Raw genomic sequence first — 25,189 nt, forward strand, 5'->3', positions numbered from 1 at the left:
GAATTTCAAGCACAAACATATGAACATTGCTATAATACACCTGCTTTGTCAATAGCACTGTTTGGCAAATAAGTGCTTTCGATAAGTAACTTTTACACTGTCTTTTCTTGTGTAACCTTAGGATCATACCATACTAATGATAACATGTAAATACAATATTTACAGGCCTACTGGACACAAGCCCAAGGGCCCAAGGTGTTTGTTCCCCTGGTCTTCCTCTGCAAGATGTCACTCAAAAAAAAAAACATGCTCAGACCAGGAAGACACTCAAAAAGACAACAAAGAAACAAAAGGAACTGCAAAGGGGCAGAAGATAACTAAAGGGGGCAAAAAGAAAAAAACACAACAAGACAAAAAATACCCAAAAGAGACACAAAATGATGACAGAGATGCAAAGGAACTGCGATGAAGCACAAAATGTCTGAAAAGGAAAAGACCAACCACAAAAATACAAAAAAATACATCAAAGGGATACAAATGGATCAAAAAGAGATGCAAAGGGACTGCAAAGATACACAAAGAAACTACAAAAAGGGGCAAAACAACCACAGAAAGAGAAAATCAATGACCTCAAAGAGTCACAAAATGACTATGACAAGACAAAAAACTTAAAAAAGATGCACAATGACTGCAAAGAGATGCAAAACAACAACAAATAAAAACCACCTCAAAGGCTGTGTCTTGCTCTTATTGGAGAAAGAGGGTTTGGGGCCCTTTGCATATCAGTGCCCGTGGGCCCATTGTCTCTTAATTTGCCCCTTCCCATTCACCAAGTTACATTCTATTGCACCCCGTTAGACTGAGGGGTCATAGGGATAGGCTTATCTGCACCATCAGGGACAAAACTATATTGTCCTTGTTTTTTCCGGCGGTTGTGGACAACCACCATGACGATGAAGATGAGGGTACCGATCAACACAATCAGCATCCAAATGATTGCTAAGGGGAATGCCTTGGATTCATCTGTAGGATAAAACAACATAAAGCAACATAAATTGAAAGTGTGCTTCTCACTACTTGTTGCCATAAACATTTGTTTTTTTTCTGCAACATATGTAGAACAGCATTAACATCAGTTACCATTTCACCGTGTAGGCCTACATTTCTATTAGTGTTCTGCACATAATCAATAATGATACCTTTCATCATCAGTGTGACAGATCTTGTATGGCTCCCAACTCCATTCGTGGCAATGCAGTTGTAAACACCGGCATTGGTAGACGTGGCTCTTGTGATGATGATGCTCCTCTGGCGCCCCCCGGTGGTCTCCCGTGCATTCACTGCAGGGGTGTAGGTCCAGAGGATCTCAGGGGGAGGGTTGCCCTCAGCAATGCAGTCCAGAGTCACATTTTCACCCAGGGTGAACTCCTTTTCCTTGTAGGTTTCTTCTATGATTGTAGGGGTATCTGTGGATAAAAAGGCAATATTTAAGAAAATGCTGCAAAATGTATTTTTAATCCCACATCACTTGCTTTTACTGTTAACAAAACGATATGCATAGACTGTTTTTGTGACAAACAAAACTCACACAACACGTCAAGATACAGCGTGTGGTTGGTTGTTCCATGTTTGTTGGTTGCTTCAAGTGTATATGTTCCATTATCCTTCTTTGTCAGGTGCAGGGGGTAATCCACATTTATTCCATCTTTACGCCAGGTGGTGATAGGTTTAGGTATTCCCACTGCTTCACACGGGAACTTATCATTCTGTTTAACCTCGTAGCGATCATTACAAGTAAACAAAGGGCCATCTGTAAACATTGTAAAAAAAAAAAAAAATACTTTTCAGAATAAATTACAGCAAAGAAATATAGACTTATATGTAATCAGGCAGATCTAATTCACTTACATTCAACTGTGATATCAACAGAGATTTCGGTGCTGCCAAAGCTGTTTTCAAATTTAGCTGTGTATTTTCCTGATTGCGTCCTGCTGAGGGGCTGAGATGCATTGATCAGTGCACCTTTGTAGTACCACTGAACAGCAGGTGGAGGGTTCCCATCAGCTTCACAGGACAACATGTCCACTCTGATCTTATGCTCCACATCAGTGAGATGTCTTTCACAAACTTTGATCTGGGGTTTATCTGAAATTAAACATGAACACATTAGTCAATACATGATCTTAGTGGTGTGTGGTTAGTAAGTTAGAAGAAAAAACACACAATTATAACTTGGTTGGCGACATCAAGGTATTATGGTATAACAGGGTATTTAGAAATCCTGGAGGTATTATTTTCAATACTGTTGAAAATACAGAAGCTCTTCTTTCGATTAAACTGATACAGAGATGAATTATTGAGGCGATGTAGTACACAGCATGCACCACCAGAGGTCAGTCTTCACCGGGGGAACAAGCTACTAAAGTGACTGCATTATGTTACACGATGAGTTATTCTGCAAAGGCAGAGGGAGACAGCAGGGAAAAAAAACAGTGGGTAGAGAAAACTTTTTTGTTGTTGTAAATTTCTTTTGCAATTTGTCTCAAGATTTTTAATGTTTATGTAGAGCACTTTGAATTGCCTTGTTGCTGAAATGTGCTATATAAATTTGCCCTTCATTAAGTTCACAAGGCAATTCAGCCACTCTTAGTTTTGCAAAAGAGATAAACTTGTCTTCAGAAGGTGTACTGTTGTTTTTCTGCTTATGGAGCTTGTAAAAGCTCATGAAATGAAATACAGCAAACTTGCCACTTACATAAATATCGTCATATACTGCGTGTTTCGCTGAAATGTTGTGAAGGTATGAAAAAAGAGAGATACTGCCCAGCCTATTATAAATGTATGAGTGGAAAACTTACAGTTCACAACAGCAATGTGAGGTGATGAGGTTACAGTAGGGACAATCTCTGGTCCATTTGGTCCGAGAATCAGCTCAGCCATGCATTTGAATTGTGCTCCGTTGTCATCTCTGTTAGCTGTGACGTTCAAAATAGCGGACTCATTGACTGGGCCTATACTGTTGCCATCAAATGTTTTTATGTTCACAGTTTTATTGTCCCGAATCCATGTCAGTCTGAGCTTCCCCACAGGAGCCACATTGAAGATGTCACATTTCAGACTGTACTCTTTGCCTTCAACCATCGGCCCCTGATGCATTGCAGAGACTGACACAATGTCTGGAGTCTCTGTAAATAAAAACAAACAAAGCAAATGTCATGATACTTCTAAAATTGCAATCACCACTGTACAAGAAATATGCACACACAGATGATACATGGATGGATTATACCAGCTGCAGGCCCAGGGGCCAAAAGTGTCTGGCCTCCCCCAGCCTTCACTTACAAAATGTAAATCAAATTAACATGTGCTGACCAAAAAAAAGATTTGAAATAAAGGTGCAAAGGAACTGCATAGAGAAACAAAATGACCAAAAAGACAAACCATTTAAAAAAACGACAATCTCCCTGAGACGAAGACAGACAATACTGTAAGGCGCAGTCTGTACTCACTGTAAAGAGTGATGTTTGGCCGCACATTACACTGGAAACCACCTCTCAGAAAAACGTAGCATGTAACATACATGGTCCAGTCTTCCAGCTTGTCAACCGTCCAGAGGACTGTAGGTTGACGTAAAAAGGCTGTGCTTCCTAATGTAGCCTCCCAGCCCATTCCCACGAAATCTGGTTGTGTTGTGTTGCAGTTAATTGAAGCTGAATCTCCAAATCGCACCACAATTTCGGCAGGCGTTAATATTAAGGGGCAAGCTGCAATTCAAAAGAAAGCATATTCAATAAGGGCTTCTTTATGCTGCACAATACACAACAATGGTACATATTCAATGTCTAAACTCATGTAAAAGATGGATACCTCTTGGCATCAATGGCTCAGGGGTGGTCACGGCTGCAGCGGCTGCAGGGGCTACAGTGGCTGCTGTGGTTTTTATCACATGTACATGGATTTTCTTAGTCACTCTTCCCACTTTATTGAAAGCTGTGCAGATGTAGGTCGCATTGGTGGTCACTCCAATAATGTCAAGATAGTTTTTGTTCTCCAACATATCCGTACCATCTAATGTCCACTGAAAGCCTGGAGGAGGGCGCCCCTCAGCTTCACAGTGCAGGGTGACATTACTACCGTCGTCCACATAAACATCTTCTGATTTGTTCTCGATATCGGGAGCATCTGAAGAAGCAAATGAAGGCTTTTCGCTTATTTAGGTATAAACATGATAGAACAACATTATTTCCCCTAAGTTTCGTTTATCTGGAAACAACAAAGTGTTTACTCACAGTTCACAACCACAGTGTATGTGTTAGAAACAAAAGGAGGTGGTGACTCATATGGCCCAAGGTCCAGCTGAGCCTCACACCTAAACCGAGCTCCATTTTCATCTCTGCTGATGTTGACTTCCAGAACTGAAGACTCAGTTACTGGTGTTTTGATTATGCTGGTGAAGGAGTCTGTCCTGATGATCTGATTGTTTTTGTACCACCTCACAGTGAGGTTTTGAACAGGTGCAACACTGATGATATCACACTGCAGCTGGTACAAAGTCCCTTCCGTTGCAGTTGCATAATTTAAAGGAAACACATACACCATTTCCGGATACTCTATGAAAACAAAATTTGATATAGATTATTGTTTTTCATAATTTTATTTCATAATACTCATTTGAAGTTATACTTACTGTATAGAGTAATGTCAAGTTCTATGCTGCATTCATGACCGTCACTCTGCTTTATTTTGCACTGCGCTGTTTCATTCAAGTCTGACAGGGACAGTGACCAGGCAATAAAACTTTCGCCATATTCCACTGAAGAGTTTGAATTTCCAAAACTCCAGTACATCCCATCATGATCCTCATCTGTGCTGGTGCAGTTTACCAACTCCGAAACATTCTTCGCTCCAAAATCGATTAGAAGCTTGTCCGGCTCCAGTGTCAGAGTGTTAAGGTCACTGGGGCAAATACTGTCTGCATCTGTTGATAGATAAATGTTTTTATTTTTATTTTATTGGACTTTAAAAATGCACTTTGCTGCACTCTGGTGGCTCTGATTACTAATACAAGTCGCTTGTACTTTGAACTGGCCAAAATCTTGCTTTCAGTACTCTGTCATGTTTCTGTCAATCCCATGTGGGCACAATTACATCAAAAGATATTGTGTTACAAATTACATATACTTAAAATACAAAAGTACATTCCCAGCAAACTGATATTATCTTTTTAGGAGCGTCATTATAGTTCTAACCTGAACACACCTACACTGAAAAGAAGAGCTCTGTTAATTTCCTTCATCACAGATTTGAAGTGACCAATCAGTATATGTTGGAGGCGGGAGGCACCAGAGTTCGGGGTGCATGCTGGGTGGTTTCTGTCAGTTTCTGAAGCAACCACTGAGTGTCTGAGTAAAAGGGCCAATTGAAATGCAGCTGGGGAAATTGAACAGTTAGGGCACGAAGATGCACTACTTCTTTCAGATGACAGTGAGACTGAGCATTTAGCAGATGCCTACTCAAATGTAGTTTACAGTGAGGATATTGCTTGACCCGGCAAGACAGGTCACTTAATTCTCTTGAATTTAGCCCAAAACTGTGATTAGACTTGTTATTGTGTAGTTTTTCTTTTCAATACAGTTTAAACCTGTAAATAAAAATGGGTCTTTAACATATGACATACCTACATATGTTAAGTACTTTGAATGTACAAACACAAGCACTTATTTCTTTACAAATTATGTCTTATTTTTGGCTGTTCAGTAAAATACAAATGATTTAAAATTCTTAGTAACTAAATATGTATTTTAAATACGTAATTGTAATACTGCCCATCTCTGCCAGTATGCGAGCGTCAAACTGCACCTTTTCTTCATTTGAAACAAGTATGATCCTGCTTTGTAATGGTTATATTATAAATTGTGATAAAGCTTTGTAATTTAATTCTAAATTCAAAATGTCACTCAAATTAACATGCACTGACCAAAAAAAGATTTGGAAAAAAAAATGTGCAAAGGAACTGCAAAGAGACACAAAATTACTAAAAAAAATACTGTATACTCTATGTGTGGTACAGTTTGTACTCACTGTAAAGAGTGATGTAATATCATATAATTTATCTAATATAATTTATTTATGTTTTTTAACCACTATACCTATGTTAATTACTCTTCACTTTACTGCCTTTTGCACTTCTGGTTAAATGCTGCAAAAACTGCCGTTTGTTTTAGTACCTGTTCTCTGTACAATAATAATTAAGTTGATTTTAATCTACTCTAAATCGTTCTCATCTCAAAATGTACTTTTTCCACCACCCCCATGCAGTAAATGTGGTTTACACAAGTCAACTGTCACAGTTAATATAGCGGAAGTTTTTTACCACAAACATTTTAACACCCAGCTCTACCGCCACTTAAAATGTAAAAGTTTAAATTCTGTTTAAAGCATCAAACTTCCACTTTTTTTCCAACTAAATTCTTTTAAAAAGTCAAAGACTACATACATGACCATTTTTCTTTCATTTCCTTGACTCTCATCTGTTCTCTTTCTTGACTTTCTTTAGATTTATCTTAACCACACCCCAATAAAAGAAAATGATTGCATATTGTGTAAAATTGTAACACTGATAAAATTGTTTACAAACTTAAAATAATGGTGTCAGCTGATAACACTTGAAATAATTCAGCTAAAATGAGAAAAAAAAAATAGATTAACACAGTTTCCTTGGAAGTTGAAAAAGAAACTTATTTCCTGTCCTGCCGATTAAAGAAATTTTTGAAGTTTGGTTAACAATTTTTTTTTTTTTTTCATAAAATGAGTGTAGTATGAATTTTTTTGGTTTCGTTTTCACCGTCACCATCACTGGAAACGTGGAGCTATTGAAGCTATAAGAAATCAAAAAACTATAGCAGTAATTTAAAATATTTTATACCAAGTGCAGCACAAAACAAAGAATAACATTTAAGCACCACACAGAGCTCATGTAGAGCATCATTATCACTCACCACACAGAGACAGCATGAGCATGAGGAAGCCCAACATCGTGAGAGGCAGCATGCTCGATGAGCACATTGGATGAAGAAGGTGAGGTGCGTTTCAGGATGATCCAGTGACTGTATGGCTTTAGTAACTGAATTAATCCTGATTCAGAGCTGGCCCTGATGGGTGACTACCTGCTGCTGCCAGCTATGCGAGCTTAGTGAGAATTTTTAAAAAAAAACAAACCAAGCACACCAAGGGAAATTCAACGCCCTAGAATACAGGAAACTGAGCAAAACGGAAACATGACAGCAAAACCACAGTTTGTTCTTTATGGAGCCATCATAGGTAATATATTCTTATACATATAAATATATATATATGTACATTTTAAGTATTTTTTTTAAAACAGGAGCTAATTAAGCATATTTTTATTTTTTAAAAATATGTTGCACACTGAAAAACATCAAATTTTGTCAGGAAATTGCAACACATAGGACAAACGTGTCAACATGTAACATGTTACTCATGCAGTGATTCACAGTCTATACACACTTTACTGACTATTCAAAATTTAGTTTTACAGTTTTACACAGTTTTATGAAAGGGAAAGTATGTCCATTTTTATGCAGTCCAAAAAGTTTAGTAAACATGAACAATTCTGTTCCAAATCTAAAAACTTGAGTGCTAAAACCCAAATTTGCAATGTCACAGGGTATAAAGTTTAGAACTGTCGCATGTATAATGAAAAGGAAAAGATGTTGTCGATGACCATGAGAGCAGCCAGGGGAATGTTCTGAGTATATGGCTACATTTTCTGTTTCACAACTGGGAACTTTGCAATAGAATAAAGCTCGTAAAAAATTCTGCAGGTCCACAAAATCAGGCTATCATTGTCAATGGAGCAGCTGCAGACTTTATACCCGATGACATTACAAGTCTGAGACTTAATTCTCTGGTTTCTAGCTTTGACAGAGACTAGCTCATGCTCACAAATAATGACTGAACTTACCACGGTCATGGAAATAACACATTCTTAATCAAACCTTCCTTAGCCCCGTCCCCTTTTGCTGTTGTCCAATTTCAGTTACGCAAGCTTGGAACCTGGTATAACCTCTGTTAATATTGCCCTTTCCTGTTATAAGTGACTTTGATATGCTATGTGCTATGGTTTGTCTATGTTGAGAAGAAAACCAAAATTTGGAAACAGTTAAAAGATGTGGCTGGGTACTGGCACAATCTTCATGGACACATTTTATTGTATATGGTCACATCTTTTGTTAAGGTTAACAAAACACTAGCTAGCTCATGTATAGCTACATCAAGACAAGTTAGCATAATGTGAGATGAACAACGTCAGCCCTGTTTCCTGTGGTAATGTTTAAGGTACTTGAATAAGGAGACTGAAATCTGACAAATTTTGAAGATAAATATCACTAGCCTGAAAATTGGGACTAAGGAAGGGTCAATTTAAGTAGTGTTCCTCTTTAAACAGACACACTGGCTCAACACTGTAAAGGGATAACACTGAAACATAATCTTTAAGGCCCTGTAGCACCTAGTAATGTTATAATTTCCTGATGACATAAAACGTCCCAAAATGCAATAAAATTTGCACTTAACCTGATCGAGAATGTAATAAAATTCAATAACGTACTCACATTTACCAACAATGTAATTTAAAAAAAGGCCTTTCTGATAATGTAAACAACATTTTTTTGTATTATTGTATTTTTTGTAGTATTTTGCCAGATAATGTAACTGGTTGTTTTGCCTTCATTGCTCGCTTGTGTGACGTTAGCCATTTTCTTCATTCTCCATTTTTGAATTTACATTTTTAAAAATGAAATTAGTGTCAAATGTTAGTGTTTTCAGTAGACACAAACGGCATTATAAACTTTGTATAACTAGCACACTTTATATTTCTGAGAAAAAAGCTTCTTTTGTACACTTATTACATTATCAGTTTTGAAAAAAAAGAACCCACCAGAAAGGTGTTACATTATAGGCAGAAATGGTTTTACAATATCAGTTAGCATTTTATTACATTATTGGTCAAGTTATTCAATTATTGGGTTAATTATATTTTCAGTCAGGTTGAGTGAAAATTTTATTTCATTTTCAGGAAATTATTACATTACTGGGTGCGACAGACCCTCTTCATCTGCCTGCAACAGTTCATCATTATATCTCTTTTGCACATGCCCATAATGCAACTATCTTATGAGGGTTTGATCATCATGGAAACTCGTTTGAGAGAGTAGGATCCTCCGTGGAACTCCGCCCAGTAGACCCCATCCTGATAGCGGCTGCGATAGTGCCCGCCCCGATACCACACACCGTTCAGATTGGAGTGGGCACACATGTGGTACCACCAGCCTCCTTTTTGGTAATGAGCGCAGTTGCCTAATGACACAACAGAGAAACACACTTATAAAGAGAAAAAGTCAAAACTAGCAACAGAGAGATATCAAACAAGACCAGGGGAGTTCAAACCTGTGTAGCTGTCCTTGTCTCGATCCAGAGTGGTGAAGGCCTTGTTATTGTGCCATGAGAGGGAGTCCCCTGCATTGCCGTGGTATTGTCCCAACCGCAGTCGGTACCAATCGCTCTCCGGCTCCAGGCGGAAGCTGTCATATTCAGCGAACACCTGCCGGCCCTGCCAGTCCTCCAGAGCTATCCGTAGCTTATATTGGGCCTGTTTAGTCAGCCAGTAGAGGTGTTCCAGGCCGAGCCAGTACTCGCCGTCTAGGTTACCGAAGCCTTGCTGTAACACGCCAACACACCAGTTTAATCTGAGGAAAAGTATTAATCTTGTTGTCATCTTGTTTTTAATGAGTTCTTCTATTATTAGCAATGATCTAGAGAGGGCACTTACAGTTAGTTGTTCTGTTCACCTTGAATAATTACAACAACTATCGGATGGGCTGCCACAAAATTTTGTTCAGACATTCATGTTCCCCAGAGGATGAATCCTTTTGACTTTCGGTAATCCTCTGACTTTTCCTTTCAGTGCTGCAGGTCAAAATTTGCACTTACCCTGTAAAATATTTCAATTTCTACTGGATGGATTGGCACAGACGTTGGTATCTTCCCCAGATGAGGAATTCTACTGATTTTGGGATCTTCTAACTCTGCTTCTAGGTATCTGGCTTTCATTTAAATGTCTCAATAATTATTGGATGGATAAATTTGGCAAAAATATTCATGTCCCCTTTAGGATCAATTGTTAAAACACTGGTGATCCTCTGACTTTTTGTCTAGCGATATCATTAGGTCAGTTTTTTTTCATTTGGTTTGTGACTGATTACCTACAAAACTAATAACCTTCCCATCAGATTCTGCTGTACTTAATGTTTGGTGCAAATTATCGAATGTAAGCTAACACGCTAAACTGAATATTACACATGCTAAACATCAGCATGTTAGCATGACGACGTCAGTATTTACACCAAAGCAGCGCTGTGCCTTACACCTGGTATTAACGTGTGTCTCGGGTGATGCGACCCAAGGTATGCTCATACAACGGTTTGTATAATATCCTCCAAAATGCACACACAATTTTTATAATATCTTAGGTGTTAGCACCCCACAAATGGCATTATGTCCTCAATGTAAAGTTACGTAATTATCGTAAAGTTACACCGGTAAGGTTTAGGAAAATAAACACAGTGAGCGTGTACCTTAAAATGACTCAAAGTTTTTTTTAAGTTCAAATGGTTCCCTCATGCCGGTGTGACCAGGATTAAAAACCCACTAACCTCATAGCCAATCCTAGACCGCCAGGTTAAACATATCCCGGTGAGGTGAGGTCACTTCCTCTTTCCTGATGCCATCTGGCTGTTTGATGTGTGAAGCAGAAGTGATCCTGAGCACAGGGCATTTTACAGCATTCTTCACACATACACCTGAAAACCCTCTGTTACAGTGGTGAGTTAGATCCGTCTGTTTGATAAAAGACTCTCGCCAGTTAAGTTGAATTGAACTTGAAAGGACTGAGCAAAAAGCGGAAGTGAAACCATCCATTCTGGAAAGAACTGACCACACTAAAAATGCCTATATTGTTATTGTGTCTGTTTATATTTTTTGACTTTTTAACTTAATAGTTGCCTTTGCTTTCATTCTTGTAATGTATATCTATATATCAATCTATATTTCTACAGCAAGCTCTCGAAAATTCGCCTGGTGTTATGTAAGGCAGACAGACTGGAATCAGCAAGAGGTATTTCAATCCGGGAACGTCATGTTTCGTAATCTGTTCGATTAACGGGTTTAGGGCATTTCCCAGAGAGAGCACGGAGCTGGAGCGGAGACAGAAACTGAGAACTCATGTCTTCCTTTCTCACAATATGCTCAACGACAACTATGTGTATTGCGGGTGAATTTAAGTCGTTGCTTGAGAGTGAAACAGCTGTAGCGCGTGAAGCAAGAGGATCTGTTCGGGGCAGCTGGCCAGAAACAGAGACTTCAGGTTGCGTGGCTTCAAGAAGCTGAACTGACGGCTCTGCTGCTCCTTTCCTCTTCCAGGTGTTCACTGATCGGGCTCATCGTGTCCTTCAACACTTCTTCAAAGTTTTTTCCACTTTGCTTTGCCCATTTCTTTAGCTCACTGAGGTAGTTTGTTGTGCAGCTGCTACCTATTGTGGCTGTGCACTCTGTAGCTAAAGCCTTGACATAGCAGGTGACTACAGGCTGTGTAGAATGTGTATGTGCATAGTGCAAAAGTGGGTCTATGCGTCTTGGCTGTCCACTTGTGTTCAAATCACCGAAACGCATGTTAATACCAGGTTTAAACAAGCTGACAGCGCTGCTGTAGGCTCTTGGTCTTGTTTCTTCCTTTAAAAAAACCCAACAAACATAAAACCCCAGTGTGTGTTGCAGACATGCAGGTGTGTGTTATCACCTTATACTGCTCCCAGGTCCTGAAGAAATTCACTGACCCATCCTGTCTCCTCTGGATGACAGTCCACCCTCCCTGAGCCCGACTCTGCTCGCACCAGGCCTGCAGGAGGCGGTTGGCACTCTGTGGACGGAGCAGGTAGATCCCGCTGGTGGTCTCACCTGATTCCAGCACATGGTGGCAGTCCCGCCATGGCCCTGAAATGGTAGGGTGAAGGAGCCATAATAAGAAAAGCAGAGAGTAGAAACACAGTATGCTGAGAGAAGGCAGTGTCAGTCATGGTCTGAATTTGCTCATGCCTGCTTAGTTTCCTAGTTACACCTAAAATGCTAAAATACAAGATTTATAGTAGTCAAGAATTAAGACCATTTCCTGACTGAGACATGATGAATCTTAGCAACTTGTAATTTTTCATTTTTTAAATTATTCCTTTGAATTGGGGAACTTTTTTTTGTGTCAGGCTCATTGCTTTGACTCCTTGATGACACTCTTTGAAAACACAAGGGTATTATGGATGGTTTTGGAATTCAGTTTGTTTAAGTGTCAGGAAGATCACACACTGAAGCAAGTCCAGTTTATCTTTTTAGAGCTGAGGAATTTTTCCCCCCAGCACATGTTCAGTGTTTCACGTCACAGTGATAAGATGAACGAAGGAATCTGCACGGAGAAAATGTATACAATGAGGAAATTCTCCCACACGAATCGGTCATCCCCGACAACATCTTTAGCCCAAGCTCAGTGGTTTTTTACCGGACAAGATGTGGCAATACACGGTCTTTCATCAAACCTTTAAGCAAGAGCTGAGTCACACACACACACACACACACACACACACACACACACACACACACACACACACACACACACACACAGTGGAGTCACTTCAGTTCTGCTGACTTGTTGGTTAGGATGTCTCAAATCCTCTGCTTTGTCATTTTGAACATTCCAGTTGTGCAAGTTCTGAGTAATTGTGCCATTTAAAAGCTCCAACACATGCTGTGCTTCATGAGTGTGTCCTCATTATGAAGGCTTCTCTTCTCTGATAAGAGCTGCTGGCTGTTTCTGATATTGTTTAGGCATTCCCAGAGAGATAAGGTTTCTACCAGCAGGTCACTGACTTCTTTCGCTTCAACTTATCTAAGCAGCTAAAAAACACTGAGAGAAAATTGATACACTCATACACACAGATTTACATGTACTGGAGTACTTGAGCCACAAAACAAATGCTTTACATTGATGTACCTGGAGTCTTTGTGACGGGGAAACTAATGAAAGGAGGGTCTGTAGTGGTGTTGGCTGCGGTGGTGGGGAGAGAGAGAAGTGTTTTTTCCTGCTGCGGTGGAAGAACACTTTGGTCCCTTTGAACGTCATTGGTCATTTCGTTGGCTTCTGTGCTGTGATTAAGATGCACATTAGGCTGGCTTTTTGGGGATTCAGTTGTCACCTGCCAGACCGACACAAAAACAACACACCAATCTCAGTTCCAGTGTGAAAACCCAGTGTAACACCTGGGACACACTGTATGTGTGAGCAGCACGTGATGGCAACCTCTCTGAACTGCTGCAGCGTGCACACTTGCTGTGTTAACACCAACAGTGTTGCTGCTGCGATGCTGCTGCAGAGCTGCCTGCTGCTCTAACTACTGTATTTCACATTAAAAGCCTTGTGTTAAAACCTGAGGGGATTGTGTCAACAGAAATGTTGCCTCAGAAAAGGTTGAGTAAAACAGATGTAATTCTGTTTCTTCATGTCTGTGTCAGGTACAGACTTTGAAACTATAGTGAAAGGACGTATTAAGTCAGTATCTAAAGTAAGTAAATGTGTGGGTCACACTAAAAAAAATGTCTCACATCCATTTTTCTAGATGTGCCACAGCTGAGAGGCAGCTGAGACGTGCCTGAGTAGCACTGTTCACGCAATGCGGCTGCTCTAACATGGTCACTGAAATAAAAAGCAACAGGCTCAGCAACGCTCACGTGCTGCTCGTGCAGGCACTGTGTCCCGGGTGTAAATTTGCAGACCACAGTTTGTTCCCTACCAGCAAGGTCTGGGTGGTCTCCTTGCACTGGCACTGCTTCTCCAGACGAGCAATAAACTGGTTCTGGGAACTCAACATGGAGGTGAGGGCTCCATACTTCTTCTCCAGCTCCCTGTAGTTACTGGACACCTGCAGCGCCTGATGTTGCACCACCAACAGCTCACATAAGGATGAGTTTGATAACAATTAGAACTGCTGTGACAGTAGTGCTCTGCTTACCTGTGTTGTAGCATTTAGCAGGAGGTTCTCTACCCTTCGCTGTTCCAAAGCCTGGTCTTTCTTATGTATGACTTCATGTAGCAGCTGGGCATAGAGCTGGGCAATGCGTGAATTCATGCTGTTACTCTCTTTGCGCAGGGCTCTTACCTCCATGGCAAGGGACCCGTCCTTCTCCAATTGGCCCTGAAGCTTCTCCAGCTGCTCCTGCTGCCGTCTGAGCTCCGCCCGCAGCGCTGCCACCTCTGACTGGTTGGCAGAAGCAGACTGCGTGTTCAAACACAGCGCACCTGTCAGTTTTTGCTGTGGGACAATGAAAGTGTAGGAGCAACGGCCTCCTTTTGAATCTGAAGATCGGGGTGAACGTTTCTGGATGTTTTCGCCATTTGCCCCCTCCTTCAGTCCTCCTGCTCCTCGTATGTCCACACAGAGCGTTAAAAAAAGAGTCAGACCTATTGTCAGTATCTTCTCCATGAATCTGTTAAACTGCTGTGGACACCCTGGTAGCAGAGGAGAGGACATGATTAGAATCACCACAGCAATAACACATAAATAACAACTGATACAACTTTGTTTTCAAGGAAACAGTATACTGTGGGTCTTGACTGTTGACAGATGTTTCCTTGCATAGTGAGAGTAAACACATCTCCCCCGACTGGAATTTATTAGCAGGTCAACACTGAAGGGACAACAGTCAACATCAACCAGCCAGAATAAACACACCTTCATCTCACGGTCAACAGAAGAGTTATCTCCACATCCAGCCACAACAACCACAGTCAACATCGTAAACACATGAATCCAAGTAGGTCAATATGGACATCTGACACAAGAATCTCCTGTAGGCCTTTAAACTTCTTACTGGTACCATAAGTGGATGTCCACACATACACAATAACACAACATTTTTCTAGATTTTATAATGATTTTATAAGCTAAAGACTTATTTGGCCAAGTGCAACTTTGAATGCCATAATCACTGCATTTCTAGATCAGAGTGGACTGCACTGACTTACCGTAACAGATGAAGTGTTCAGGATGTCTTTGTTCTGCTCCAGTGTGTAGCTGCAGTTCCCAAGAGGCACAGATGCAAAACAAAGGCTAACGCATTGTCAAAAATTCCATGTTTAGAGTCCCATAGAGGCGGCTTCCAAATAAAAAGTCGTCGCTGGTCCTTCGTAAATGTTGAAGATGCAGGATTAGAAATTTGCGTGGGATATGAATCTCAAAACAAAAAAAGATTTGTGAGAAGATAGACTGCCTCCTCTCCAAAGGTTCAGGCTCTCTGAAGAGGGAGACAACTAATTACAAACTGGGGGAGGTGCCGCCTCCCAGTACCTGCTGTTTAGCTGGATGTCTCCTCCCTCTGCCATCAACCTGCTATCCTGCCTCGGACTCTGTCCCAGAAGGAGCTGAATCAGTGTGGTATTCAAAAGCAGTGGTTTACACAAGAGCTGTAACCAACAAATATCTTTAGAATTCTATAAAATGTTAGAAAATAATGAAAGTGCCATTAGTGACATCCTCAAATGTCATGTTTTGTCCAACCAAGAGTCAAAAAATAACCATACATGACAAAGAAATGTATCAAATTCTTATATCAGAAATGCTAGAAACAGAAAAAGTTTTGCTTTTATGTTATAAATCCACCCTACTCTTATGGCTGTAGTTGATAGCATTTATAAAAAAATAACTTTTGTCACATTTTCTGAAATTCTTCCTATATTTATACAGCATAAAATGAGGCAGATAATCTGTGAAAAAAATCATATTCCATTCAAAATATAAGGCTAGAAAATCTAGTAAAATGTACTTCAGTCTCTTTTGGCCCTTTCAGAGTTCTGTATGGGAAAATATTTCATAATATTCTTTACTGATACATTAACATGTAGGAAGCATTTTAATGTCACAGCTCATTGCTAATTTTCTAAAATATTTTCTGTACCGTAAGTCTTTTGTTCTTTAATCCACAGCAATGCATCATACATGATGACATGTTTTATGGGTAAAATCTTAATTTGAAAAGTTACTTGTGACTGTTGCTGTTAAATAATTGTAACTGGGTAAAAACTACAATATTTGTAGTTATAAAGTACCATCAAAATGGAAATGTGCCTCAAAATTGAGAATGCAACAGCTTCAGAGTAGCCACAGTAAGGTATGACGCCTCACCTCAATGTGATCTTTAATGGAGGTTCAGAAAAGTCTGCACAAGCTTGGAATTTCTGTTTCAGCGTTGCTTTGTTTGAGTAACATTAGACATGAGATCAACAACTTTAATTGCTTGCAACTTTGAACCTGCAGAGCTCTGCAGTGGCTTTCTGCTAAATGTGATAATATAGTGATCTGGCCATCAAAAATAATAATTTTTTAAAATCAACTGCTGTGAGTTTTGATTTTGTTGCAGTCATGGTTACACCCAATTAATTTCAGCATCATGACTTTTAAAATTTTGTCACATCTGTTTGGCGTTTCCATGAAAATCTGATGTTACACCATATTCTGTGGCCAGTGTTGTCAGTAAACACACTGAAATCGTGTCTTTGATGTTGCAAGAGTTACTACTGTAATATCTGCTACTGACAGAACTACAGAGCTGTTAAAGATCTCTCAATGATGGGGTGGGAGTGTCACACCTAAAATTATTTTTTGTGGTTTTACAGCAGCTGGCAGTGCTGCATCGCTACCATCTGCTGCAGCTATAATTACATCATGTGATTTTAATTCCTCCTGTGGTCTAAAATAAAACTAGTGTTTCTAGGGGGTTTAGTTGTTGTTGTTGTTACGGTTCACTATCTGCTCCCTATTAATACTCTTGAATAATGTTTCTAGACTGCGTTCATTGACTGGAACTTGTATTTATATTTTAGACATATCTATTGAGAATGTTTAATGCATTCTTCAAAGTTTTAGAACAGAAACTTCCACACTTCATACTGCAATGATACTCAACTTCTTCGCCAAATCTATCCCCGAAAGGGTGCAAGATTAACATAAGGTGGCAGAGTGCATAAAACAGAATCAAAATGGAGTTTATTTATCAAAAAAGTACCAGTGGAGGGTCCCCTCCTAAGCCCCTAATGCCTTAAAAATTTTGGAAGTGTCCTAAAATCCTTGAAATGTCCTGAAATCATAGATATGTAAAAAAAAAATTTTTTTAAAAATCCTAGAAATGTCCTAAAAACATTGACATTTCCTGAAATCATAGAAATATGGGGGGGAAATCCCATAAACATCCTAGATCAGGGTTCCTACAGCTAAAGGCAAGTCAGATTTAAGACTTTTTTTAAGACTTTATAACACCACATGAAATTTAAGACCAATTTTACAACATCCAAAATAAAATTGAACAATCAACTACTAAGTTTAAGGGACAATTTCATATGTATTGTAACATAAAACATGACTGTTTTTGGTGACTTTTCTGCAAGAGGTTTTATTTTACGTTAATTAAAAAAAATTAAAAATAAATAAAAGACATCAGCAGTTAATTTAAAATGTTGCAATGCAACGTCAGAAAACAAACAATAATAAAACACGATTTTGTATGTCTTAATATTTTTAAGACTTGATTCAAGACATTTAATACCAATTAAGGGCTTATTTTTAATATTAATTAATTCAATGCCTATTAAGTCTTTTTAAGGATCTGCAGGAACCCTGTAGAAACGTCCTAAAATCCCAGAAACATCTATTGGGCTGCTGCAACTGGCCCCTGGCCCCCTTCTATTTTGCAAAAGTGGCCCCCAAGCAAATCAAGTTGAGTATTCCTGTCATATAGATTAAAACTTACCTTGTAGAATAATGAGCAGGAGGAGCACAGGTGTTTCTAAAAATGCTAAGGATGGCTCTGCTGCAGTCAGGTGCTTCAGTGAGAGTTTCAATGAGCAAGGATACAAGCCATCATTCATTTGATTATTTATACGTCAAAATGTCTTCCGTGAGAAGGATATTATGTTATTAGTGTCAGGTTACCTCAGATAAAGATATACTTTTTTAGCTATGTCGCTGAAATAAACGTATTGGTCCTCTTTGATGTGGGCTAGTGAAAGACATGTAAGTAAATAAATAAATAATGTGTGCAAAAGTAAATACATATATATGTAAATGACCCACCATTGGTTCACGGATTTAGGTTTCTGCGTATTTGCCGTTTTCTTTTTTAAATATTTATAAAGTTTTATATTTATTTCCTTTTAAAAAATTCAATCAACCTGTTCAGTTTTTGGTAAGCTAGCTCCTTAGCATTTAGCATACGCACTATAGAAGCTGATTTACCGACAAAATTTAGGTAGAGTCTTACCGTATGCCGCATTGATATTGCAGAAATCTTCTCCCCTTTTTGATGTTACAAATATTCAGTGGCTGACATTATTGCTTTAAGATATCACTCCGTTTTATCTGAGACGAAGCAGAAAGTTTAGTTTTGAGGTATCTTTTTTTTCTTTGGCGTTACCTGAAATATCACCTCGACGGTAGATGGACACGATGTGTCCCTCTAGTGGTCACTATGAGGAACTGCAACAATAAAAACGCTTCTTTGGAAAATATAAGTATATAAATATGAATATTGCTTAAAAAAATTTTAATTAACTTTTTAAAAAAGGCACATGGAATCAATCGCAGTTGAACAACTAAAATAATTAATAGCCAATGCATTTTTCTTTGGTGTTAAGGGTTAATAAACTACTGAAACAATCGTTGGCTCCTGTGTTCCTAGCTATATGTTGCTCAAATCCATTGAAACTAATTTTAAATTCTATTGGAGATTCCAAAACTGTCCTAAACTACTTCAGACGACCTGGTAAATTGTGAATTTCCACCAAAGTGTTTTTAAAAGATTAGCTTTATTGTGAAAATCAATGGTTCCAGATTATTTAAAATGAAATTATAGCAAAACAAGTACTTTTTTTCCATTGTAAAACCAAAGTGACCACAGCTCCTTGTTACAGCCAGTCTCTCCTGCCAAGTTATTTAGTCCCAAAAATAGTTAACAGAATACTTTGGGACTAAAGAACTTGCAAAAAATGATATTTTACATGTATACAAGTGACTGAAATAAGATAGTTTGTTTTGATTTTGTATTTTGAGTAAATAACTTGGTAAGTAGGAAAGTTTGGCTGTTAAATGGTTGTCACTTTGGTTTTATAAAAACAAGTTGGTTTGTTCTGTATTACTATAATTTTAACCTCTAAAACCATCGATTTTCACAATTTTAGGTTTTATTAACATTTCACCAAAATTCCCTATTTTCCAGCTTTTAAAAGTTTGGGATCTACAGTAGAATTTCAAAAATTAGGTTTGGTGGATTTGAGCGACGTACAGCTGAAACACAGAAGCCAGTGAGCGGCCGAGCGAGAGATTTAGAGGTTAAGAATCCCAAGACACCGACTACACCAACACCCTAAAATCATCCACTGAATTTAAAATAGCATTTTTTAAACACTTTATTGAGCAAGTTCATTTTTAATATAAACTCACACGGTGTGAAAATATAACACTTAAAGTTCTCCTCTGCTGATTTTCAGCAATAAACAGTCTCATAATCAAACCGATGGCAACTGGAGCTTCGCTGCCACCTACTGGAGGATCGACAACACATTCAATGTCCAAGTCCACAAAGAAGAAGAGGATCATTCAGCCTTTTCCCTTCCTCTGTTTGAAGCTTTGCTTCGCTCCTGCAGCTTTCTTCTTGTAGGCTGGTTTGCCTTTTGGACCTTTAGATTTGAAAGATTTGTCCTTATTTTTCTTTCCACCAAACGTTTTGTTCCCTTCGAATTTCTTCTTCCCACCAAATTTCTTGTCCCTGTCTCCAGGTTTATTTGCTCCGTACAACTTTCCTCCTGGCTTCATTTTCTTTCCAAATGATCTCTCCCCGTCCGTTGATTTCTTCCATCCTTTTCCTCCCGGAGCGTTTCTCTTGGGCGACTTAGCATCTTTGTCTTTTCTAAATGATTTACCAGGTGACGGCTTCCTCTTCTTGGCAGGTCCGTGATTCCTCTCTGAGGCATGCCTCTTCTTGGCACTGGGAAACATGTCTGCACAGAGGAAAAATCGATCAATAAAATGATTCAAAACAAGACTCAAGAGCTAATGGTTATAGCCCATTATTCATATTCACCTTCATCTGGCTCCTCTCCGACAGCCTGTCTGTAGTACTCCACCTCGTCCTCAGATTCGACAGCAGCTGCCTGATCGTCCTGCATCCCGGGATCCTCCACCTCGCTGTCCTCCTCAGCCTCGGCTTCAGCGCGTTTCCTCTTAATGCCTTCCAGGCTCTTTTTCCTGTCATGAGAAAAAACAAACCATTTTACACTTTGACCGAATGAAAAATGGATACGACAGAAGGGTCGAAATGATCTAAAAGGGAACATTACTTGTTCTCCTCTTGTTTCTCTTTCTTCTGAGCAACGTTCTGCTCCTGCTTTTTCCTGCGAACCTCCTTCTCTTTCAGCTGGGCCTCCTTCCTGTTTAGGATCTCCTGTATTTCCTCCTCGGTTTTGGAGACTTGTAAACGAAGTACACAACGACTTCACATTAAAAGACGTTTAACCACAAGTCGACTTTAAACTACTTATACACTGGATGCATCAGTAAGCGTTTACTTTTAGAGAGAAATCATAGAATTCATACCAGCTTTGTCATCATGTACACCAGATCAAGCAGAAAGATTAAGAAGTAAGGACGAGTGCACTCACTCATGGAGTGATAAATGACGTTCCCGTCTCCCATGCCTTCTTGTATCTTCGTCAGCTGCAGAGTCATGCGAGGACCGATCTGAGGACAACACGGCGACAAGTCAGGCGTCACACAAGCATTGACATCATGTTGTTTTCAACAGTTAAAGGGGTGAGACAAAATACTGATACAGAAATATCTCGTTTTACTTCCTCTTTTCATGTTGACACACTGGCAGCTGCAGGTTCTCCAAACAGTTTTCCCGGCCAACTTGACTTACAACTGGGTCGCTATATATATATACACACTATATGGTTTTTAATTTAGGGATTCGGATATTAGTTCTTATTTTTTTGTTGTTTTTTTGCTGCAGAGGACGACTGTCGTTTTAATGTTTGTGAGAATAAATGAATAAATCTTAAGTGAGTGATTTCCACTCTCTCAGTAGGCTCACCTCGGTTAAGCGGACGGCACTCTGCTGGGACGCCATGTTGCCTCGGCCAGAGTAGACCTGTGGTAGTTCGGTTATGTTGTGCTCCCCGTCTTGCTCTGCTTCACTTTCTGAAAGGTTCGCCCCCCTGAGAGTTACAGCAGAGCAGAAAATAGTTGATCAGATCACACCATCAATTCTGTAGATGTTAGAACAAAAGCTACAGGTCATCACCATCAAAATAAGCGCCCTTTGACCTCAAGACTTGAAGAATTGTGCCTTCGCAAACGCCTTACTTAATCATCAGTTCGCTGATATCCTCAAACTTGCTCATGTTGGGGAACTTCTCCTGCATCAGCTTCTTGACTCCGCGGCTCATTCCCACGGGGACGACCTTCAGGCTGCTGCAGGTTTAGAACATGATTACGTGGGTCAGTGGGACTTTGACTGAAAAAATAATAGAAATCTGTTTATTGTGTGGAGGCTCATCAGTGCGTTTACTTTGAACATGCATCACTGAACAGTCAAGTCACAATCTGTCATCATCTGAGCCCAACATCTCAGTGCTTTTTCATCAAAGAGCAGCAACACCCAGAAGTCAGGAAAGCAGTTGTGAAGCTCTTTGCATAACGTATAGCCACGCATGTAAAGACGGAGAAAACAAAAAGTTAGCATTTGTGAGAAAATATTACTTACTAATGTCGAAATTCAATTTCCTGCGTTGATGGGTTGTAATTCAGCAGCACACATCTCTTGATATTGTTGAGGCTTACCTGGAAAACAACAATGTGTTTAATTTTTTTGCTTGAACACAGAGTTTAACTGTTACAATGCTGAATGACTCAAAGATTCAGAAATCAGAAAGCGTTTACTTTTAATAAATCTTCAGAGGAAATCTCAGAAGACTATACGTTCATCATGGTGACAGGACTTTAAATCTTGAGTCAACCAATGTGACAATAATGCAATACATGGCTGAAATAACATACCTTGTGCACATTAATGGAAGGAAACATGTTCTGAAACATGGTGGCCATGAGTTTAATGTGCATGCCATCAGATCCAAAGTTATTAAGGATGAGTAGTGGATGATGTGTGAACTGCTGCTCGTGCATTCTGTGCTTCTTCAGAGATGAAACCACATCTTTGACAAGAGAGTACTGGGAAAAAAAGAGTTAAGAGTCCTTAGAAAAGTGCAAAAAACGCAGAGTTAGAATTTACGTCAGCAGTTTGGGCACATCAGTGCGTTTACTTTGAAAAAAATCACTGACAATCAAATATCAAAATGTCATCATTTGAGCCCGTCTATCGGTTGTACTTGTGTTGTATTATGAGTTGATGTATTTACCTTGAGTACCCTAAAATAAAGCATAGGACCTTTGGGAAGTCGAGCAAGCCTCTGAAAGTACAAGAAATGTGTGGTTTAATGGAGGTGCAGGCTTAACACGGCTGGAAAATCCTCGAGTACTCAAGAGCTGTGAGCTTATGGTGCGATGTGATCGTACCATGTTGACAGCGGTGGGAGTCTTGCTGAAGATCATGAAGTGCGTCACTCCCAGCGGTCCCGCGATAGCCACAAAGTCTTTCAACACGTTTTTTTTCCTGACCTGAAAAAAAGAGGGTGTTCCTAAAGTTATTTATTATCAAATGTACAATTGCAAGAGCAGTCATTGCATTGAAAACCTGGGTCACAGACTTACCCCCAACAATTCAATTTAAACATGTTTAAATGAAAATAATGATAATAAGAGAGACCTAAAATCTAGGAAATCTTATTAGAAGGACATATGGTAGTTATAATAAAGGATGAAATAACAACATTTAAGTGATATGAATCAGTAGTTACATGAATAGACACAGCTTAACAGGAAAGTAATGTAGCAAATTGGCTTTTCAAATATGGGAAGACGGAAAAAACAAAAGAAATTATCCAATATAAGCCAAAAATTCTGGGGGAAAAAGTACATTACCTTAAAATGAGTAAATAAAAAAGAAAAAAAAGCAAGAAAACTGAAACAAACAAAAAATGAGATTTGAAAAAAAGTGCTTAAAATCTATAATTATGTGACATAATTTTAAATGTGTAATTGTGTGATAATTAAATTGCATAATGATAGTTTTTCCAGTGCTTTAAAAAGCTAGACTAATTCCCTTTTGTGCCTTGTTTTTGAACGAAATTGCACCAATTTGCTCTGGTTGAAATAATCGTGAAAGACCACTGGAAGGGGTACAAGAAAAGTGATGTTTGAGTAAAGCAGGTCAGGCAAACCTCAATATTTGACTTTGTGACTATGATAAAACCGAATGGGTTCACAAAGCACATGGCCTCATCCAACAGAAATCTGGATGTTTGTACAGTCACATCTGAGCTGCTGACAGCTGCTCAGGCTTTTACTTTTACCTTCAGAGACTCTGCAGTGTATGGCTCCATGACTCTCCGCACGTCCAGGATGAGCTGACCCACGTTTTTGCCGACTTGACCCCGATGAAACACGAAGGAGTGGGGCATAGCTCCGTAGGTCTCCTCGGCCACATGGTTTGCTGTTGCTCGGGATTTCTTCTGGTTCTTGGTCTGAGAGCAAAATACACATATATCAGTTATCTTGGACAAAAACAAACAGTGACAAACCCCTATGTGTTTTTATTTATTAAGTTCAGATTAGAGCTCAACGTTAACCTAGCACAGAAAAAAAGCTACCGTTAGCTACAGGATCTTACAACAACAAGCAATGCTGTCGTATTGCTAACTAAATGCCTCCCCTTTATTATAGTTCAGATTCTCACTGAAGAGCAATAATTAAGACAGTCCATCGATTAATAGTGTTACGTTCACCTCTCTTTACTAACAAGTTAGCACAGGCCGCTACTTACCTTTGATTTCCCCATTATTCAGCGAAATGTAGAGCAGATTAATTAAGTCGACACTAATAACATTAATCAAAGCTACACTATTTTCTTGCTGTCAATGAAAATTACATTCATTTTGACCGTAAAATGTTCTAAACAGCACTTTCATTTGCGAAGTTAACGCGACTCGTATTCACAGCTCCTTCCACATGGCTCTGCCGCTGTGTCACACGCTAATGTATCCGTGTTGCTCAAACGTCCCGTAGTAGTTCCTCGCTTCCTCTCCTTTGGGGATAGTTCCTAGCTAAAGTGATCCGCGTTTAACACTTTGAAACCCGGGCAAATTGGCTTGATTTCTTTAAAAAAAAAAAAAAAAAAACATGGGAAGGGGGCTATGAGAAACAAAATATGAAATGACTCAAATATTAACAACATTTTTAAAACGTACAAGAAAATTACCTAAATTAGTGGGAAAAAACAACAATAAGAAAAAGTAAAACAAATAATTACAAAAAAATAAAAATAAAAAAAGTTATTTAAAGTAAATGACCTGGGAAAAATTACAAAAATAGTCATTTTTAAAACATAATTTTAAATATGGAATTATGATCATTCTAAACATATTCAACAACATTTCTCTAACCTTTTTTTTTTTTAATAAATCTACTATTTTCTTACATTTATTATCCAGTTGCTCATTGCCTTTTCCCCCATGGATTTGAAAGAAAATCACAAACATTTGCTCAGGGCTCAAATAGTTAAATTCTTGTGAAAGGCATCTGAAAGCAGCACAAGGAAAGTGATGTTATTCCAGCTTTAAAGGAGTTAAGATAGATTTGTGGCACACAAAAACCAAAGGTCAAAAGGTCATGAATCCAGTCGATCACAGTTCCACTTCAAATTAGTTTTATAGTTTAATTTTGACATTCACAGTCACAACAAATAAAAATCTGTCACAATACCACTCATTAGCATTAGCATTACAGGATTAGTACTACTTCACTAAAAATGAACAAAAATTTCAATACCACTTACCACAATGTAATTTTTTTTTAAATGGGAGCAGTTCCACCTCAAAATAAGCGATCGTGATAAATTAAAAAATCAAGCCTGATAGCGATCAATCAGATCCAAACAAGACATCCCTTGTATCTATAAATGTGGTAGG

The 25,189-nt window shown here is 39.0% G+C and overlaps 3 protein-coding genes across 4 annotated transcripts; all 3 read right to left on the minus strand.

Moving 5' to 3' along the window:
* Positions 1-590: 590 nt before the first annotated feature.
* icam5 (intercellular adhesion molecule 5) lies at positions 591-7,141 on the minus strand. The gene is made up of 10 exons (XM_042505845.1): positions 6,939-7,141; positions 4,628-4,918; positions 4,230-4,550; positions 3,808-4,122; positions 3,450-3,704; positions 2,799-3,125; positions 1,849-2,085; positions 1,529-1,750; positions 1,140-1,406; positions 591-963 (listed from the first exon to the last, which is right to left on the minus strand). Exons 1-10 carry the CDS (start codon positions 7,003-7,005, stop codon positions 782-784), a joined length of 2,484 nt encoding a protein of 827 aa, XP_042361779.1. The 5' UTR covers positions 7,006-7,141; the 3' UTR covers positions 591-781.
* A 1,600-nt stretch (positions 7,142-8,741) lies between these two features.
* On the minus strand, positions 8,742-15,374 carry angptl6 (angiopoietin-like 6). Of its 2 annotated transcripts, XM_042505009.1 has the most exons (7): positions 15,083-15,374; positions 14,070-14,566; positions 13,851-13,988; positions 13,055-13,256; positions 11,816-12,009; positions 9,409-9,679; positions 8,742-9,318 (listed from the first exon to the last, which is right to left on the minus strand). In XM_042505009.1, the coding sequence occupies exons 2-7, from the start codon at positions 14,538-14,540 to the stop codon at positions 9,134-9,136; spliced, it is 1,461 nt and encodes a 486-aa protein (XP_042360943.1). In that variant the 5' UTR covers positions 14,541-14,566; positions 15,083-15,374; the 3' UTR covers positions 8,742-9,133. The 2 variants fall into 2 exon arrangements, with proteins under 2 accessions (XP_042360943.1, XP_042360942.1); XM_042505008.1 differs by lacking the exon at positions 15,083-15,374 and having other exon boundaries at positions 14,070-14,960.
* Positions 15,375-19,498: 4,124 nt separating this feature from the next.
* On the minus strand, positions 19,499-24,237 carry ppan (peter pan homolog). The gene is made up of 12 exons (XM_042505063.1): positions 24,046-24,237; positions 23,576-23,746; positions 22,680-22,781; positions 22,523-22,573; positions 22,164-22,334; positions 21,871-21,947; positions 21,471-21,578; positions 21,199-21,322; positions 20,765-20,843; positions 20,444-20,573; positions 20,188-20,351; positions 19,499-20,104 (listed from the first exon to the last, which is right to left on the minus strand). Exons 1-12 carry the CDS (start codon positions 24,058-24,060, stop codon positions 19,704-19,706), a joined length of 1,593 nt encoding a protein of 530 aa, XP_042360997.1. The 5' UTR covers positions 24,061-24,237; the 3' UTR covers positions 19,499-19,703.
* Between the last annotated feature and the right edge of the window lie 952 nt (positions 24,238-25,189).

This window comes from Plectropomus leopardus, chromosome 17 (genome assembly GCF_008729295.1).
Source record: "Plectropomus leopardus isolate mb chromosome 17, YSFRI_Pleo_2.0, whole genome shotgun sequence".
Classification (NCBI taxonomy): domain Eukaryota; kingdom Metazoa; phylum Chordata; class Actinopteri; order Perciformes; family Serranidae; genus Plectropomus; species Plectropomus leopardus.